Below are 18,717 nucleotides of genomic sequence, written 5' to 3'. Positions count from 1 at the left end.
AAAGATTAGAAAAAATAGAAAATATAAATACATATGTGAATTGTGTAGGTTTCTAAATGCATTGGAATATTAAAAAAAAACGAAAGAATGAAAAGTATAGATATGCATGTAATGGCGGAGCCAGAAATTTTATCATGGGGGTTCAAAATTAAACTTTAAAAAAAATAATAAATTAAATTATAAGGTTCAAAATGTAAAAGTTAAATGTAATCACGTTGTAACATTTGTCTTCTATTCTTCATCTTCTGGAATCGGTGCATAATAGTTTTATTAGTAATTAACTTTATCAAACACATCTTTTTCTATGTAAGGAACTAAGCAATCATTCAATAGTTGGTCTCTCATGCTATTACGTAGAGAAGTCTTTATGATCTTCAATGCTGAAAATGTTCTTTCTACTGATGCAGTGGCAACAAGTAAGATCAATGACAACTTAACTAATAAATAAACCATTAAAAAATATTTGATATTTCTATACTAAGAATAGCAAAATATAAATTATACACAAAAAGAATAAAGTTCATATTATATACTTCACAACTAAAACAATAAAGTCTGTTGAGCAGCCTTTTGCCCCATCGGGCGACGGCGACGGCGGGAGTCTGATCGTGGTAGTGGGACCACTTCCTCGGTTTCGGGGAGCTCGTGCGAACCAACACTGCTGTTGTACTCACCGGAAGAGTTGATCTTCGTCCGCATCCAACCCGAGTCGACACCCGTACCAAACTTTTGCGAATCACTGACCACGAGAAAGGCCTCCCATTGGTCAAACTCTTTGAACTTCAGTTCTTTGTCGGGATACTGGGCCAAGGCCCGGTTCTTCACATCCTCCTCAGACATGCCGCTGGTCGCCAAGCGCAGGTTGTTTTGGTAGAGGGCGGCAAAACAACTGAGCTTAGGCCTAAACCGATCCCACTGTTTCCGGCATTGCTTGGAAGTGTGAGGCCTCGCCCCAGTCGGTTTGTGTGTTAGGTAGGTCTCACTAATGCGCTTCCACAATCGGTCAATATACTGGTTCGCTCCGATATAGGGATCCTCGACTACACCGATCCAGGCCTTCGCAAGCGCGGCGTTTTCCCACACGGTCCAGATCGACCTCTTCTCACCCTCCTCCTCTGCCCCCGTTTGCGAGGAAGAGCTCGGGGCTTTCCAGTTGCCCTTGCCCTTACCCCACCTCTGGCCTTGCCCTTGCCTTTGCCCCTGCCCCTTAAAGCAGGCTCCGCCTCATCGGGAGTCTCACGGATCGGCGATAGCCCAACTCCTGCCCCAACTGCTCAAAGGAGAAAGTCTCGATGCCAGCGTACTGAGTCTTCGGAAACTACTAGGGGAATCATCGGCCAACAAATCTATATATGAGCGATAGACAGATTCCCTAGGTGTCTGAGGGCTCCTGTGCTGCATCGACCCACCCACCCCCGCCATATTTGGCGGCGTACTCCCCATCCCCGCTGCCCCTGGCATCATCCCACCTATCTGACTCATCCAATTGTACATATTTAAGAACATTTGGGGAGATCCCCGCCATCCCTGCCATTTGGGGATTCATCCCCGCATTAAAGTTTCCTTCCGTTCCGGCGGGAAACGTGGGTGTGTTTCCTCCGCTCGTATTGGGGGAGTTCCTATTGTACTCCATAAAAAATGAAATTTGTAGATTTTAGAAAGAAAAACTTGTCCACACAAGTGGTGTGAATGAAATGAAGTTAAACGAGCCATATTTATAGAGTTTTTTTTTTTAAATAAAAATAAAAATCGGGACGTCCGACCTACGCCACAGCGGCGGACGTCCGAGCCCATCCGACGGGCGCACGGGACGGGCGTGTCCTACCTTTTTCTTCACTATGGCGGATGTCCGGTCGGACTTCCGTGACGTCCTACCGCGACGTCCGCCGTTGGACATGCTCTAAGAGAGAGTAAAGTAAATGATGAAAAAAAGAGTAATTGAATGTTTTGTCTTTTGTTAAAAAAAGAAATGACTCAACTTTGTTGAGATAGACTAAAAAGGAAAACGACTCAATTTTTTTGGGACGAAGAGAGTACTATATATATACTCTCTCCAACAGTCATTAAATGTTTGATATTATCATTTTGAGGTATATACACTATCACGTCGTAAAATAACCATACACGTCCCTAAACCATTTCACTCACATATTAGTATTATAAAACCAATAAATATTGAAGACACATCATATTACATTTTTAAAATTCATGTCTAATACCTATACGTCAAGGGCATAAAATGTCCGATAATTAACTTCCAAAATGAGCCGTTTATTAATAATAGTAGTACTACTACTTTATTTCGAAAAAAATCACCACACATTTTTGTGAGATACACTTTTTTGCAGGTACAAATGTATACATACAAACTCATATACGTATATCTGCGTATATTAAAATCCATAAAATGCAATGATGAATAATTTATTCGCCAAAAAAGCTATTGCAAATACATATCAATGTAGCTATACATATATATAATCATCATATATCTGACCCTCCCTTCCACTCTCTCAAGCAATCTCTGAAATCTGCACAAAATTTCGACCCAAATTGCTCGTGTTTCTGTTTTTCAATACAAAAAATCTCACATCTGTCTGCATTTCATGTTCTATTGATTTTGTTTCAGGTAGGATGCTACGGATTTGTTTTTTTGCCATAGCATTGCTTGAATTTGATGTAATTCTGATTGAAATGCGATTAATTTTTGTTTCTGCGATGATCTATGTAGGATATCATTAGGAATTCGAGAAATTTGTGAGTGAATTAAGGGAATTGGTATTGGATTGCTGATTTCGGTGGCGGAGTGCGTTGCCTTTTGTTCCGATTTCTCCCCTCTTCGTACGGTTTCTGAATTTTGAGCTGTTTTTTTTTTTGTTGAATTCGATTTCTCGATGATGATTTGGTGGTTGGAGCATCGAATTGTTATTGATTTCTGGAATTTTGTGGTGTTTGTTTGCTTGAAGTGTGAAAAACTAGATCTTGAAATTGGCTCCCCAAAAGAGATCGATGCGCCACGGTGCTGGCCAGATGCAGCAGAGCAGCGCGGCTGCGGCCACCACTCTCTATGACAATGCGCCACTCTCTATGACAATGCAGGGCCAGGGGTGTCCGGTGGAGATGCGGGGGATGCTGTGATGGCGCACTGGCTGCAATCTGCTGGATTGCAGCATCTGGCCTCTCCGATGTCGTCCAATGCAGTCGATAACCGCCTGCTCCCTAACCTCCTGATGCAGGTGAAGATTAGTTCTTTGAAAATGTTTGCTTATTAATGATTTAGCTATGGTTTTTGTCGCATAAGTGCGTGGATGTGGAAATGAGGAGCTTCGGCATCCGTTGCTTTTGTTGGGATTCGGATTAGTGGCACCGTTTGCTTAAGTTAGTTTATAGAATTTTGAATGAATTTCATTTTTCTTACACCATTGAGTGTGGACTAAAACCATATGGTACCACCACCACTCCATATCCTGTTAAGGATGCCTCTGGGATTGTGTTATATATCACTCTGTCTGTATTGGGTGTGTTTATATTAATTGAGAGGCCTGTTGGTGTATGAAGGGCTATGGACCGCAATCTGCAGAAGAGAAACAGAGGCTCTTCAAATTAATGAGGAATCTCAATTTCAATGGTGAAAATGTGTCAGAGCCTCATATCCCGACCCCAACTGCCCAGAGTTCAGGTGCATTTACTCCAACAGAGGGTTATTACGCCCCTGAGTTCAGGGGGGATTTTGGAGCTGGACTTTTGGACTTACATTCTATGGATGACACTGAGCTCTTATCTGATGTATGCTACACTTACTATTGACATTGGAAATTCTATTCTTCCAGTTGTATCTAAATATATCTACTTAATAGTGAACACTTACATTTGTTTATTTTCAGCATGCTATCTCAGATCCATTTGAGTCATCTCCTTTCATGCCTGCTGTGACCAAAGCCTTTGAAACTGATATTGTTGGGGTAAGCAACAGGCAGCAAAGGGGACAGATGGATGCAGAAGCCCCTGTCGGGTCTTTTAATGAAAAAGAGTTGAGCACAAGAGAAAATAATGTGGCTAAGATTAAAGTTGTGGTATGATTAGTTTCCCTGGTTGATTTAAATTACCTTCAATTGTGCTTATATGGTGCAATAACTTTACTGATAATCAAGTACAAAGTAAATGTGTTACTTTCTTTTGATTTTAGGTTCGTAAGAGGCCATTAAACAAGAAGGAACTTGCACGTAAAGAGGATGATGTTGTGGCTGTGTATGATGATGCCTATTTAACAGTCCATGAACCCACAGTTAAAGGTTTGGATATGTTTTTGGCATCTAAAAACATTATTATTATTGATGCTGGTTAGTTAGTATCCTGGGTTTATTGTTTTTTATTTATTTTTTCTTTTCTGAGATTGGGAACTCACTTTTGAGAGTTACTATAAAGGTTGACCTGACTGCATATGTAGAGAAGCACGAGTTTTGTTTTGATGCTGTCCTGGATGAGTAAGTGTCAAATGATGAGGTAATAATATGTTCTTGGATGTAAACTCTTGGTCAAAATTGGGATGAAAATTGTTTACATGCACTAAGGTTCTTTTTACATGTGTAAGCAGGTATACCGCAAGACTGTCGAGCCCATAATTCCTATCATTTTTCAACGTACCAAAGCAACATGTTTTGCATATGGTCAAACAGGTGCGAATATTCTCACTGACCTAGCAATGCACCTATTTAACCTGCTGAACCTATTGTGTGATTGACTAGTATAGTACCATTGTTTTATCCATTTGCACAGTGTTTAGACATTCATCTCGATGCAGTCTAGCTTAGTTATATGTTTTCATGTCAAACATGCTATATTATTGTACTGCTGTATATAAGACCATATCAAATCATATTAAACTATATCATCTTTAGGAGATAATGTAATAGGTGCTTTTCGTAATATTGCATCATTATTGACGCATCTGAAAGATAATTGATCATGGGAAATGGTTTTTTGTATGAAATTGAACACCGTTGATAATTGGTGTATGTGTAGGTTCCCAGATGTAATGTGACGTTCACTTAAATGTAATCTAGTCTTGCCTTTGTTTCATCATTATTAACTGTACAAAGTCCAACAACCCCAGCTGTTAATTTTGCTGTTTATGATCAAATGTCAGGATTTTTAGTGGGCCGGAAAGAATGTTGTTATGTATAATCATAAGAACTATGCTTGGACGAACCAATTCCAGACTATTATATTATCCTTAGATTTTGTATTCTCTAGCCGGCCATTTGGCGACAAGCTCTTGTTGCAATTTTATACACTCTACGACATTAAGATAATTCTTAGTGAAGGTTTCTATGTGTGTGTATTAAGATAACGAATGGAATATTAACTATATTATTTATGCTTCTAATAATTGATGTATGCAATCATTTGTATATATTTGAATATCTATGATGATTGGAACTTGTAAGGTAGAGTAAGATGACAGAAGAGATTTGAGAACATGCACACCAAACGAAAGTTGAAACCAAGCACATGTTTAAAATCTATAGTCATGAAATAATTTCATGATAGAAGGAGACACTAGGAGTATTTGTTATTGCAAAGCTAATCTGAGGAGCACTTTGGAACATCTTTTTCTACAAGCCATTTTACTTTAGCTTGCTTTCCAATTTTAGAAAAAATGAACTCTCTGAATCTATTTATGTCTGCTTTGTTGTAGTATCTGTTTCTGTAAGAGCTCTTATAAATGCTGGTAGATAAAAATTATGTCCCCCATTTTACCAGGAAGTGGCAAGACATTCACTATGCAGCCGTTACCTCTTCGAGCTGCAGAAGACCTTGTGAGATTGCTGCACCAGCCAGTTTATCGCAATCAAAGATTCAAGCTGTGGCTGAGCTATTTTGAAATATATGGAGGAAAACTTTATGATCTTCTGAGCGATAGGAAGTTAATACTCTTACTTGGTATCCCTTGTATTGAAGTAGCGAATCTTTTTACATTATGTGTGAGAATATCATTCCTAAATTAACTATTTTGAAAAATGCTTCTGTTATAAACTAGGTATGTCAAAATGACCCTTGATGAAGTTAGCTTAGGCTCCCTTATATCCTAAAAATAATTTTAAATTTTATCATCAAGATGAAAAATCTATCCTCATTAGTGGGCTTACGGATTGATTGATTGAGATCTCAAAGTCTTGAAATCATGTTGGTCTATCAAGATTTGCTCACAGGTAATTTTGTCATATTGTTTTCTATCTATACAGATGCATTATTTTTATTTTGAACTTGAATTTGCTAATAGTGTTACGGTTTTCCGTGGTCATGTCTAGATCTGTTTTTCAGCTGTTATTGATTTTCATAATCAGTTTATTGTTGGGCGATAGATGTGTTTCTAATTTAACTGAATATTGCCGCTCGATGCCCTCTTTTTCGCTGGTTTTTGGGTTATGGATTAAGGTTTAAACTAAATATTATACCTTTCTGTTACGGTAGATTTGAGCTTGATTGTGCTTTGTAAATCAATTATTTGGGCTAATGCTATCATTCAGATTTAGGATTCGATGAATCAAGAGTTTTAAAGATTGGTTTTTGCTACTGTTACTGATTTTTAAGATTTATTTTACTAACATAAGTCTAACTTTTGAAGAATTTGCCTTCCATATCTTGGCCTATTTATTACTTGTGATCTTGATTGTGCTTTGTAAATGAAATATTTGGGTTAATGCTACAATTCAGATTTAGGAATAGGCAATTCAAGAGTTTCAGTGATTGAGGTTTGCTATTGTTACTGCTATCATTCTGTGTTTAAGTTTTATTTTACTTAACCATGTATTTTACTTAGGCTAATTGTTAAGCTTATACTTGTTTGAGTGTTATATGAATTTGCCTTGCATATGTCTTTGGTTGTTAATTGGGCTATGTTATTTGTAGGTGACGAACTCCTCTCTGACTCGTTCACGTACAAGGAAATTGAGAATGGTTGTCTGTGGGAAGTCGAGGGAAAGGTTTGACTCATTAACTTTCTGTGATTGATCTCTTGCTTTTCTTGTTTGATCTATATGTTTCAATTTTCATTCTGATGTGCATTTTCTTATACACAGTGGGTAGTTACTGGAGCTGTTGATGTCGACATTGGCGTCAACCCCTCAGCCGAAGGTGCCGGTGAGGACGAAGGAGTTGATGACCAAGCTGTCAAAGTCGTTGACATTGTTGACACCTTCAGGCTGCAGGTTTGTTTTGTTCTCCGTACTCATTATGGTTTTGTCGGATTTCGTGGTCTGACCCTATTTTTTCTACAGGAGCAACCGCCATTTGACAAGAAGCAGTTTATTGGGTATATCAAGAAGTACATCAAAATATTGACCCCTAAGCTCGATGCAGAGAAGCAAGAGTAGTTCAAAAAGTCGATCGAGGGTGCAACCAACTATACAATCACATAAGTTTCATAAACCACAAGAGCAACTTCAGCCATGAATTTAAAGCTTTCAACTCCTCTTTGTTAATCAAAATCAAGATAGAAGTTCACTAAAATATAAAGGAAGAACTTAGCTTTTAGATATGGGGTTGTGGCTGCCCGGCGACGGACCAACTGCACAACAGCTCACCACGCGCCGGAGAACCTCTGTCCTGTCCACGGTCGAACAACGACGGAGACACAGCAGCGGTGGCGGCTTCGGCCGTCTCAAGCGCCAACGAGAGTGACACAGCGGACAGCAGGAGAAGTGGCCGACGGCGCTGCTGCTGCCCCACGAGCGCCCGAAGAGGCCCCGCGTCGGCGAGCAGCAAGAACAGCGACGATGGCCGGAGGAGATGACGGTGGAGGGATGGGCGATTGGCGACGAACTCGCCGGAGAAAGGAAAGGAGTGGAGGCGCCGCCTCTGATGTAGGAAGGAATTTGATGAATTTGGGGAAAATGGAATGAAGGGGATAGAGAGAGAGAGAAGTTGACCGAGAAGGGAGTATAGGTGGAGAAATTGTTTTGGTGAAACACTTTGGTTGGGCCACTTTAGTTGTTTTTGTTTGGGCCAAAGGATTTTCAAGAATTAAAGTGGACTACATAATTAAATTAGTGTTTGGGCCGATTAAATTACATAGAGCGAAGAGTTAATCGTGGAGATGAGTTGGAGCTCGATTAAGTGGTAAATTAAAATTCTCTGGATAATTTACTTAGTTCCCGAAGATGGAAGATGTTGAAATCAAAGGTGCGCAGGGCCGACCAGCGTCACCCCGCGACGCCTTGGGCGGCCGCTAAGGAAATAGAAGGAAAGAAAGAGAGAGAGACGACGCTCTCAAGTCACATAATTAATTAAGTCTAACAAAGGACTGCTTTTAATCAAATTTCCTGACTTAATTAATATGAAAGTTTCATAAATTTCCTATGAAAGAACGAAGAATAAAAAGAGATTAACTAGGATGCATGCATTCTAAGTAGATGTTTTTCTTGAGTATGATTAAGTATATGTTTTTATTTTTAAAAGGCTATCTCGACGAGCAAGTGATGGTAGGAGTAAAGAACCTCAAGTAACAGAATTTAAACGCACGAGGTGGATGTAACAACCCAAATTTTCGTATGATTCCAAAAGCTATGAATCTTAGATTTCGATTTATTATTATTATTCTTTAATTCTTGAAAAAGCGACATAAATAAATTTTGTATAATAGTTATTAGAAAAAAATGCAGTTTGTAAAGAAAAAGTTTTTCTTAGAATCCTTTAGTGTGAGCCTTTAGGATTAGAAGCTTTTTGTAACGAACTTTGATCTAAGCGAAATAATAAATGATAAATATACAATCTCAAAATAAATAAATAAATATTATAATGTTCCAAAGTATATATGGATGAAAGTCCGATAGAATACTTTTTACAAAATTAATTGAAAGCAAAATCTGATGAAGCCCTCCCCCAACGTGTCTTCAAGTTACAATACAATATCCTTTAAATTCCTACTTGCATAAAAAGAGATTTGAGTGAGACAATGAACCTATATTACCCTAACTTGTCATCAAGGCCACTTGTCAAAAATGGGGACAGGTGTTAAATTTATCTTAAGGGTATAAAAACGTCTATCCTAATTTCGGCAGTCTCTACACATAGTTACCATTCACCATCATTTGCAAGAGAGAAAGGAGGAAGATGGACTGCTAATACGTGGAAATTTAGTTTTCAATCCATCGCTCTTATTCCTTTTCCAGTAGGTAAGGAAACTTCACATGTATTAGTATTAACACTCAAGCATAGCAAACAAAAATTAAGAAGAATAGAATCTGTATTACTCAGGAGTATGGTAATTTCATTATTTTAGATAGAATCAAACATCAAAATTCGAATAATCCCTAATTATGCAAGTATCCAAATATCATATCCGAAACAAAACCTATGACAGTAAAGACTGAACAATTAGAAGGCTTATCGGGTAAGGGAAGTTGTTGTGCGGACTCCACCACTGTACTCCTGCCATGGCGCTCCGGCAGCAAGGAAGCAGCGGCATAGCAAGTAGGAGATGGCCGCCGGATTTCATGGAGGAAGAGAGTGATAGAAGAAGATATGAGGCCAGGGTTAAGAGGACTCATTTAATTTAGGAATGGGCTAATTTCAACTCTCATTTGGGTCTACATGTTAGACTCTAATAAATTATACTTTTGGACTAAAGAAAATTGTAAATGTTCAAATTAATCAATTAAGTTTTGAGTTCTCTTATAGACCTAGTAAGTTTAAATTAATTCCTTTCATTAGGCTGGAATTTAATTTGCTAGTGGCCTAAAGTAATTTGTTGATTTAATTTAGTGTTGAGTGTAGATAAACTAATCACTTGGAGAAAAAGTCTCGGAAGTTAAATCTTTTGGTAAATTGAGGAATAATCTCTCTATTAAAAGTTAATTGAGGGAGAACTCAAATAAGAATAAAGTAATTCCCATTATATGAATAGTTAAACTATTTTAATGAACTTCTAATTAAAAGAAGATAAAGCATAAAATAGAATGCATATCACCAATTAGTGGTTTTCTCAATGTTAACTTTAGAATATTATTTTGTTTTGAAAAGGAGAGAATTACGAAGGGAAGTAACGTTGAAGTGACGATTAAATTTCAAAAAAATTCTTAGAGATCAAAAGAGGTGAACTTTTCTATCCTACATACTAATGTGGATGAAAATATAAACTTATGTTTTGTTATTTGTGAAAATGATGTTGTCTTGCCATAAATGATTTGTTTTATGCCTATCTGTTTGGTTGGAACGTAAGAATCGAATTCGGGTTTGAGTGAGGGTGGTGTCCCTACTCGGACTAGTGTACACAGGTGACCGTTGGAAGGTGGCCACCTTCCACGGCACAAAGATGAGATAGTGGAGGCCGTTGGGAGGTGGCCACCTCCCCGGCTGGAGAAAGATGTAGGTGACCGTGGGAGAGCACCATCTCCACAACACTTGGTGTTCAGATATGGCAAAAGTATGAAAGAACTTAGACTGATCAGTCGAACTTTAGCTCACAAAGAATTTAGTAAGCTCGGGCCTTTTAAGAGAAAACCCTCGAGTGTTACTGTGATGGCATGACAATATTTTCATTTTATATATGTATTTTTCGGCAATGTGTTCACTGAGTATTTTTATACTCAGCCCTGCATATATTTCTAAATGTGCAGGTTGAGCAGTGACGGTGGAGAATGCTGAGTAGAGTTATGATTTAGCTTTTATTTTAAGTAGAGGCTCTCGGCGGTGCATGTCTCCATACATGTGACCGTGTTCATTCCGTTGCGTATTGTTCTTCTATACTCTGATAAATATTTATTGAAGAGTAAGATCTCCATTCGAGTTCTTATGATTAAAAGTTAATTTGAAGTTGTTTCCCTTTTATTTCTAGGTGAATATTCGGTCATTGTTTATCCCCTTTCTATTCCCCTCTTCTTATTTCCCACCCCTAGTCACGGTTTCCCGGCTTTGCTATCCTTAGCAAAGTGCGGTCGTGACAAACTATCTGGTCTCTAAACTCAAAGACCTTCAATTGTATGAATTCTCTCTCATTTCCTTAAATAATTGCAATTGTTGGATTATAATACATTTTTATGCCTGTATACATACCTACTATACACACACACACTCATCATATGTCTACATTTATGATTAAGGTTACAATGTTTTTGCATAGTTTTTATAGAATGATGAATGTAGTATTTTTCTGTGGTGTTAGCTTTTTCGGAGAGAGCATGCACGACGATAGCTCTTTGGTGTTTGCATACTACAAGGAAGGTGCTACCGATCCAACATTTTTGTACTTCGCCCATGGCTTGAAGGAAATCAAGTGTTGAGTGTTTCTTATTACCACATATTTATATGTTGTTGTCCATTATTATTTGTTGAGACATCTGAATTCGTGTGATTTTCAACTTAAAAACATTGGTAAGATATTGCAGTTTTGACCTTGAGACAACATGACATACATATTGTTTGTTTTGGGCTTATTGTTAATTTCTTATGAGTTGCAATTTGTCTATCTATAACCATTAGATTTGAATTATTTTGTTGTAGAATGTAAGCATCTCTGTAGCATATGCATTTGATTATCTTTTACTCCCTCTCCGTCTCTGAAAATATGAACTACTATTTCTTTATTAGTCTGTTTCTGAAAGTATAGACTTGCTAATTTTTTAAATATGGAATAACACATTAAGCATGTATGTTGTTTTATTTACTTACCACCATTACGCTGCGCTGCTAATGATGTGAAGTTTGCTTTCCTTTAACTATTTATACTATCTTTTCTCTTCATCTTTCTTTTTTTACTTTATCAATGGAGTATATATTTAAATTCATGCCAAACCAAATATTTATACTTTTTAGAGGAGAGAGTAAAGTAAAATGTATATGGGAGATATGTGTAGAGGAACTTTCCTTAATTGAAAATGAGTTAATTTTGTTGGATGGATGTAAAAGTAATGTGAAGTTTGCTTTCCTTTAACTATTTATACTATCTTTTCTCTTCATCTTTCTTTTTTTACTTTATCAATGGAGTATATATTTAAATTCATGCCAAACCAAATATTTATACTTTTTAGAGGAGAGAGTAAAGTAAAATGTATATGGGAGATATGTGTAGAGGAACTTTCCTTAATTGAAAATGAGTTAATTTTGTTGGATGGATGTAAAAGTAAAATGTCCTTTTTTTTGTAGGATGAGTCGAGTATCAATTAGGTACCATTTGAATTGTTATAGTATTAATGAGTATTATAGTCAATGAACAAAGGGCAAATTAATTTTGAAGTATTAATTTGGTTGTGTAAGATTAAGTTATTTTCAGTTTGTTTAATGAACAATGAGTATATAGTATCAATGAGTATATAATATAGTCAATGAACAAGATGCCAACAATAATTTGGTTGTGTAAGATTAACTTATTTTGAGATGGAGGCCCAAAATTAATTTGGTGACAGAGAGTCAAAAGCTAATAGTATCAACCAAGATTGATCCTTCATGTCATTAGCCTGAAATTAAGTACTCTATCGGTTTAATCCATCCAACTGAATTCTATCTAATTCATCAAATCCATCAAGACAGTCATGTAGAATGCATTTGTCTCATTTTGTTTCTAATTGATCTCACAATGAACTGATATTTGTCTTCAATGTGCCAAAATCTGCAATGAAAACTCAAAACATATAGGCTGCCTTGATTTGAAACCATTCCATCACTGCTCAGAATAACGCTCACACCTCTTCACATACTGCACACAAAATCAAAACACTTCAATAACGCGATAGCAAAACTAGTAGGAGCGCAAAAAACCATTGTATTCTTGTATTTTCGGCACCCAAAAACAAATATGCGACCATGAGGCAAGATAAACATCACAAGTGAGAATTTGGGAGAAATGCAGTACTAGTTAATGAGAAGAAGCACCTCGTCCGACACAGACGGCGAGATTTTCTCCAACGCACTCATGAAATGTATCTCTTTGATAGTCCCTTGTATGCTACTACTTGTATCCATTGATGATAGTTGACCATCTATCGCAATCATAGCAGCTTCATCCATCTAATGTTGGGTTAAAGCAAAAAACACAGTCAAAATTATCTCTCATCAAACTATTACACTCCTTCTGTTTAGACTCTGTAGGACAGAATAAGTAGAAGAAAAGGAAAAAGGGGCTAACCAGAGCGGAGAGATCAGCGCCACTAAATTTGTCACATCCACTGTGCTTGCCCAGAGCCATGAGGTCCACATTGGCATCAATTGGTTTTTTCCGAGCAAGGGCTTTTAAGATCATTCCCCGTTCATCTGGACTAGGGAGGGGAACATACACAGGCTTCCATAACCCTCCTCTTCGGAACATAGCAGCATCCATCACTTCGGGCCTGCCAATAACTCAGCAATATAAGAATTGTCAAATAAGGGCAGAAGGGGTCAATTCTCTAGAAGAAAAGAAATTTGATAATCCATGTAGTACCTATTTGTAGCACAAATTACATGAATATTTCTATGTTTTGTGTCATCCAGTTCCTTCACCAGCTGCAACGGAAGACATTATCTGATTTAGATGAATATTTGGAATGAACAAAATTTGCACTAAGCACTACTATTTGCTAACCTGGGTCAGGGATGGCTCAACAACCCATCCCCCTTCCCGACCACGCTTTGTTGTCAGTGCATCCACCTGATGGAAAAAAGTATGTAGAGGATCAGAGATGAGAAATTACCAAAGCCAATAAGCAGAAAGGTAAGATAAAGTGTAGTTTATATATATTTAAAAAATGTTAATCTCTCTAGCAAAGGAAGGAAACAATGAAAAAAGACTAATAATCCATCTAATAGTAAAAACTAAAATAAAGAGAACGGGAGTACCTGGTCGAAGAAAATTATGCATGGAGATCCTGCCTTTGCTCGACCAAATACTGTGCGGACTTCCCACTCGGCCTTGAGTTCAAGACCCTTGATAAAAACAAAATTTTAGTAAATCAGTATTTTTCTCCCAATTATATTTATGTACATACTAACTTAAAAGAACCTTAAAGTGTATAAAATTGGCTCCCGCTTCATTAGCCACAGCCTTGGCGATCAAGGTCTTTCCGCAGCCAGGAGGGCCGTAAAGCAAAAACCCAGTTGCTAAGTCCAACCCTTGGGCCTACAGCAAGTAGGAAAAGTTTTACTAAACAAAAAAACTAGTATGATTTACTAAAATAAAAGACAAATACGTAACCACCAAACTGGTCAAAGTTCACTTGCATAACTCAATTTAATAAAGTAGGACTATAAAATAAAACAAATTTACCTCACAAGCTTCAGGAAACTTTATACGTGTAAGTATATGATGGTTAAATGCCTCTTTGAGCGAATGCAGGCCGCCAACATCATCCCACTTCACATTCGGTATGTCAGAAAATCTCAAAGAAGGTTTGACCATTTTAGCAGCTTCCTGCCATCAATTAGATAGAACTTAGAAGAAATGATAAGTGCATCATAATATTAGTATAAATTATGACAAGGAGAGAGGAGAATAAATTTTGGATTTACACATTGAAAATGATTATACAAAGATGAGAACAAGCTACCTCAAAATCAGCCATGGTTATATAGAGATTCTCCAGTTCTTTATCTGACAACGGCAACTTCAACCAATCTTTGCTATGATCTTCGGACAGCTCATCTTCGCTATGATCTTTGGACATCCTTTTCTTCCTTGCAATTGCAATTCTCCTCTTTGCAAGGAGACCAGTCTTGAGAACTACTGCTGTCAAATCTCCTCCAACATAACCTGGAGTCAATCTAGCTATTGTCTTAAGATCTATAGTACCTTCTTCAACTGTAAGTGTCCTTGCTAGCTTGGAGAGTATTTCAATCCGGGCAGCTTCATTAGGAAAACCTAATGCAATACGATCATCTACCGGAAACCTTCCTCTCAATTCAGGGTCCATGGAGTCTGGACAATTTGTTGCTCCAATCACAAGAACATAGCCTGGTACAGGATCGAATGACTCTTTCATGCTATAGACCAACTGGGAAACAATGCGTTTCTTCATATCATCTTTTGAGTTGTTATACGCAATTGCCTCAATTTCATCAATGAAGACTATAGATGGCGCGTTACTGTATGCTAGTTGGAACACCTCCCTAATTCTCCTTTCCGATTCACCTAGAAAGATTCAGTTATATCGAGTGAGCAATAAATTTCGACTTAGCAAATCAATCCTGGAGCAGAAAACTAGATTCTAGACTACAAAAGTAAATGACAAAAAAAAAAGTAAATAACAAAAAAAAATTTCAAACCATAAACTCGATAATCTTCAGACATCAATTCGCGGACGCTGATTGTGTGTGACGGCACTCTCGCCTCATTGATAACGGCCTCGGCCAAGCTCGTTTTCCCGCATCCCGACGGCCCGTGTAATAAAACACGGTTCACCGTCCAGTTCTTCTGCCCGAGGTGGTCTTTTAGCTTGGGATTCAAAATAGGTAGCAAGCACTTGAACTTTAATTCCTCGATCTCTTCACTAATCCCGCCAAAATCTGTAAGACGTGGCCCTTTCATGTCGGTGAGGCGGCGGAAACAAGATAGGCTTTGTCTTTAACAAATCCCTAACAAAGGGGGTGAGGCGGATACAATCGAGACAAGACCTAGGGTTTGGGTTCCAAGTGGGCTTGGGCTTGTCCACATAAATTAATTTACAGAATAAGAATTATTGTAGAATTTTTGTATATATACTGTATACGTATATTATGTACGTATTATCTTTAAAGAGAAAAAATGTATTGAGGTTAATTCTAATGTATGCCATTAGTGAGAATATTAATTCGAAAACTTTCTCACTTGAATTATGATTTTTTTTTTTCACATAATTCACTATTTTAGCTTTCACTCAACTTCCAACTTTATAAAATATTCCTTAAATTGCAGTCTTATATATGCAAAATCTAATGTATTACACTATAGAAAATATTATCAATTTTGTTCATTTCTTCTTCTATGTTAAGATCATCTGAAAAATTATACTACTATAAGAAATTTATTCATGAAGCGAATGGAGTACTATATACATATTATATATACATTGATATCTTTGGTCTGAGAGGAAAAAACAATTAATTAATTTGACCTTTTTATTTAAGGTGAGGTAATGGAACTTCAAGAATTTACTACTCTTATGTATAAAAGGTCATACCATTTGATGCCCCAATGAGTCATTAATTAGATATTAAATTTGATACTATTTAACTATCAGATTGTTCGTTAATCACTGAAAACATGTTAGGTAACAACTCGAATAAGAAAATACGTAGTCAATTAATGATCTTAAAGTGTTACGTAAGTTGGTAACAATACTTAGTTTAATTTATGGTATAATGATCTTGATGTAGTACTTAACACCTACGAGAGAATTGTATTTTTCTAGTGCATACGGTTCAACTAATCACATGGCCTATGTTTTAAATTGTTACAAGGTCGGTGTATATAAATTTATATTAATGATTAATTATGGCCGGAAACAATTCCTTTTTTGTGCAAGAAATAAGTAGGAAAGGGTATAATTTCATCTTCCGATGTTTAATAGTAAGAAAAAGTCAATGGAACTCTCGAAACCTTCAATTTCTGTATTAAATATTAACTTTTAATTTGAGGGTGTCATGACTCATGATTTTGACGTGGGTTAGCCGGTTAGGTGCAAATAGTTCCGATCAATACATGCCAATAATATAAGAGTCACTATTAAAACTTAAAAGAATGTGACACACACACACATGCTCTTGTTACTCTTACGTGTGTGTAATTTATGTATATTTTGGTAATAACGAATATTATCCAAGTATTCTTTTTATATCATTTTAAAAAATGATATTTAAGACTGGCTAGATTCTTAATTTTGTTGATTATAATCACGAGTTCAATTAAATAATGTCTTATAATTTGAATACATCCCTATATATAATTCTTAACATTCTCTTTCTTTCACCTAAATTACACCATTTCTTAGTTAGTTTTGTTATGACAAATAGGACAATTGTGAATCGAGAAACAAAAGAACGTAAATAGACACGGAATTTACGTGGTTCACCAACGTTGTGTTGGCTACGTCCACGGGCAAAAATGGAGAACAAATTGTATTATGACTGCAGTTTTCAGATACAGATTTATGTGCTCTACTCCCATATATATAGACACACATTAGACAGACTGGGCCTAGGAAACATAATCCTATCCCAATTAGGAAACCTAATCCTATACAAATTCAAGGCATACTAACAAATCTCCACCTTGACTTGAATTCTCCCTTGTAGACGCATCATCATAACACCAGACGAACAAACTTCTCGACAAATGAATGTTTGTGGCAGTTGGAGTATCAATAGCCTTAGATGCAGACATGCCAAATCTTGACAAAATCTTCTCAATGTAGCTCTTCTGTGACAGAGAAAGCTTCTTCTTTTCTCTATCTCTAGAAATCTCCATGCCCAGAATTTTCTTCGCAACACCCAAATCCTTCATATCAAACTCAACACTAAGCTGAGCTTTCAACTTCTGTACTTCAGACTTTGACTTCGCAGCTATGAGCATATCATCCACATATAGAACAAGATAGACCATAGAACCATCGTCAGCTTTGTTGTGATAGACACAACAATCATACGGACTCCTGCTGAATCCCAGCTTGATCATGTAACTGTCAAACCTCTTATACCACTGCCTCGGAGACTGTTTTAGTCCATACAAGGACTTCTTCAACTTGCACACATAATCTTCCTTGCCCGGAACCACAAATCCCTCTGGCTGAGTCATGTAGATATCCTCCTCAAGCAATCCGTGTAGGAAAGCCGTCTTCACATCTAGTTGCTCAAGCTCCAAATCATAATGTGTAACTATCGCAAGTAACACTCTGATGGAAGTATGTCTGACCACTGGTGAGAATATCTCATTATAGTCAACCCCCTCCTTTTGCGTGAACCCTCTTGCAACTAGACGAGCCTTGTATCTAATGCCCTCATCTGGTGTAGTGCCTTCCTTCTTCTTGAAAATCCATTTGCAAGTAACAATCTTTCTCCCCTTAGGCCGTGGAACCAATTCCCAAGTCAGGTTCTTCAAAAGTGATTCTATCTCTTCTTGCATTGCAGCGAGCCACTTGGCACGCTCACTGCCTGAAATAGCTTCCTTGTAGGTAGGTGGTGTTGGGGATAATCGCAGCGGAAATTGCAAATTAAATAAATCCACAAAAGAATCTATTTAGGAGATTATGTGGATCGATTCAATTTCATGCTTGAACATGTAGAGACATATGATTGCGCAATTAATCACATAATTTAATTAAATTATGATGTTGAATACTTACAACAATGATTCTCCAAAGAATCGAAGTGGCTTGCTACTTCTCCACGTGTAGATCTTGAAGTTTGATGTTGATGCAAGACCAAAGATCTTCTAACCTATGACCCTTAACTCTATAGATCTAAATTCCTTGTGGGAGGAATCTCTTAGAAATTATAAGAATCTTGAAGGAGAAGACAAGAAAGCCAAGTGTGGAGGCTAGGGTTTGTGATGTTACAATGTCTCCTCCTTACATTCTTATTTATAGAGTTCATGATGGGCTAGGTTAGGGATCTATGGGGCTTGGATTGGGCCTCCCCTATTGGACCTTCTTTACTAATTAAATTATAACCCATAATTTAATATAAGGCCAATGGAATATTTCTTGTGCCACTATCGAAGAAATATTGACCGCCCATCCAATCCGTGATTACAAGCAATCCGGGTTAACCTCT

At 37.2% G+C, this 18,717-nt stretch overlaps 2 protein-coding genes across 5 annotated transcripts in view; one reads left to right on the top strand and one right to left on the bottom strand.

Annotated features, from left to right (window-relative positions):
• The window catches only part of LOC125221441 (probable protein phosphatase 2C 40), a gene marked incomplete at its 5' end in the record, with an annotated part of 52,014 nt that overhangs the window by 12,063 nt on the left and 21,234 nt on the right, over window positions 1–18,717 (bottom strand).
• LOC125222607 (translationally-controlled tumor protein homolog) lies at window positions 2,453–11,404 on the top strand. Of its 4 annotated transcripts, none has more exons than XM_048125312.1 (11): window positions 2,453–2,629; window positions 2,732–2,841; window positions 2,967–3,236; window positions 3,559–3,786; window positions 3,885–4,073; window positions 4,187–4,340; window positions 4,426–4,503; window positions 4,595–4,676; window positions 5,764–5,926; window positions 6,913–6,986; window positions 7,083–7,148. In XM_048125312.1, the coding sequence occupies exons 3-7, from the start codon at window positions 3,138–3,140 to the stop codon at window positions 4,428–4,430; spliced, it is 675 nt and encodes a 224-aa protein (XP_047981269.1). In that variant the 5' UTR covers window positions 2,453–2,629; window positions 2,732–2,841; window positions 2,967–3,137; the 3' UTR covers window positions 4,431–4,503; window positions 4,595–4,676; window positions 5,764–5,926; window positions 6,913–6,986; window positions 7,083–7,148. The 4 variants fall into 4 exon arrangements, with proteins under 4 accessions (XP_047981269.1, XP_047981270.1, XP_047981272.1 ...); XM_048125313.1 differs by having other exon boundaries at window positions 2,454–2,629; window positions 4,187–4,292; window positions 4,448–4,503; XM_048125315.1 differs by having other exon boundaries at window positions 2,456–2,629; window positions 4,187–4,292.

This window comes from Salvia hispanica, chromosome 4, assembly GCF_023119035.1.
Source record: "Salvia hispanica cultivar TCC Black 2014 chromosome 4, UniMelb_Shisp_WGS_1.0, whole genome shotgun sequence".
In the NCBI taxonomy this organism is placed as follows: Eukaryota; Viridiplantae; Streptophyta; class Magnoliopsida; order Lamiales; family Lamiaceae; genus Salvia; species Salvia hispanica.
This window is presented reverse-complemented; position numbering and strand designations above follow the sequence as displayed.

Excerpts from the sequence above, each read along its gene's own strand:
- LOC125222607 (XM_048125312.1), top strand. The coding sequence starts at position 3,138 with ATGGCGCACTGGCTGCAATCTGCTGGATTGCAGCATCTGGCCTCTCCG. Across the intron at positions 3,237-3,558 it reads TCCCTAACCTCCTGATGCAG|GGCTATGGACCGCAATCTGC; the intron begins GTGAAGATTAGT and ends TGGTGTATGAAG. Across the intron at positions 3,787-3,884 it reads ACACTGAGCTCTTATCTGAT|CATGCTATCTCAGATCCATT; the intron begins GTATGCTACACT and ends GTTTATTTTCAG.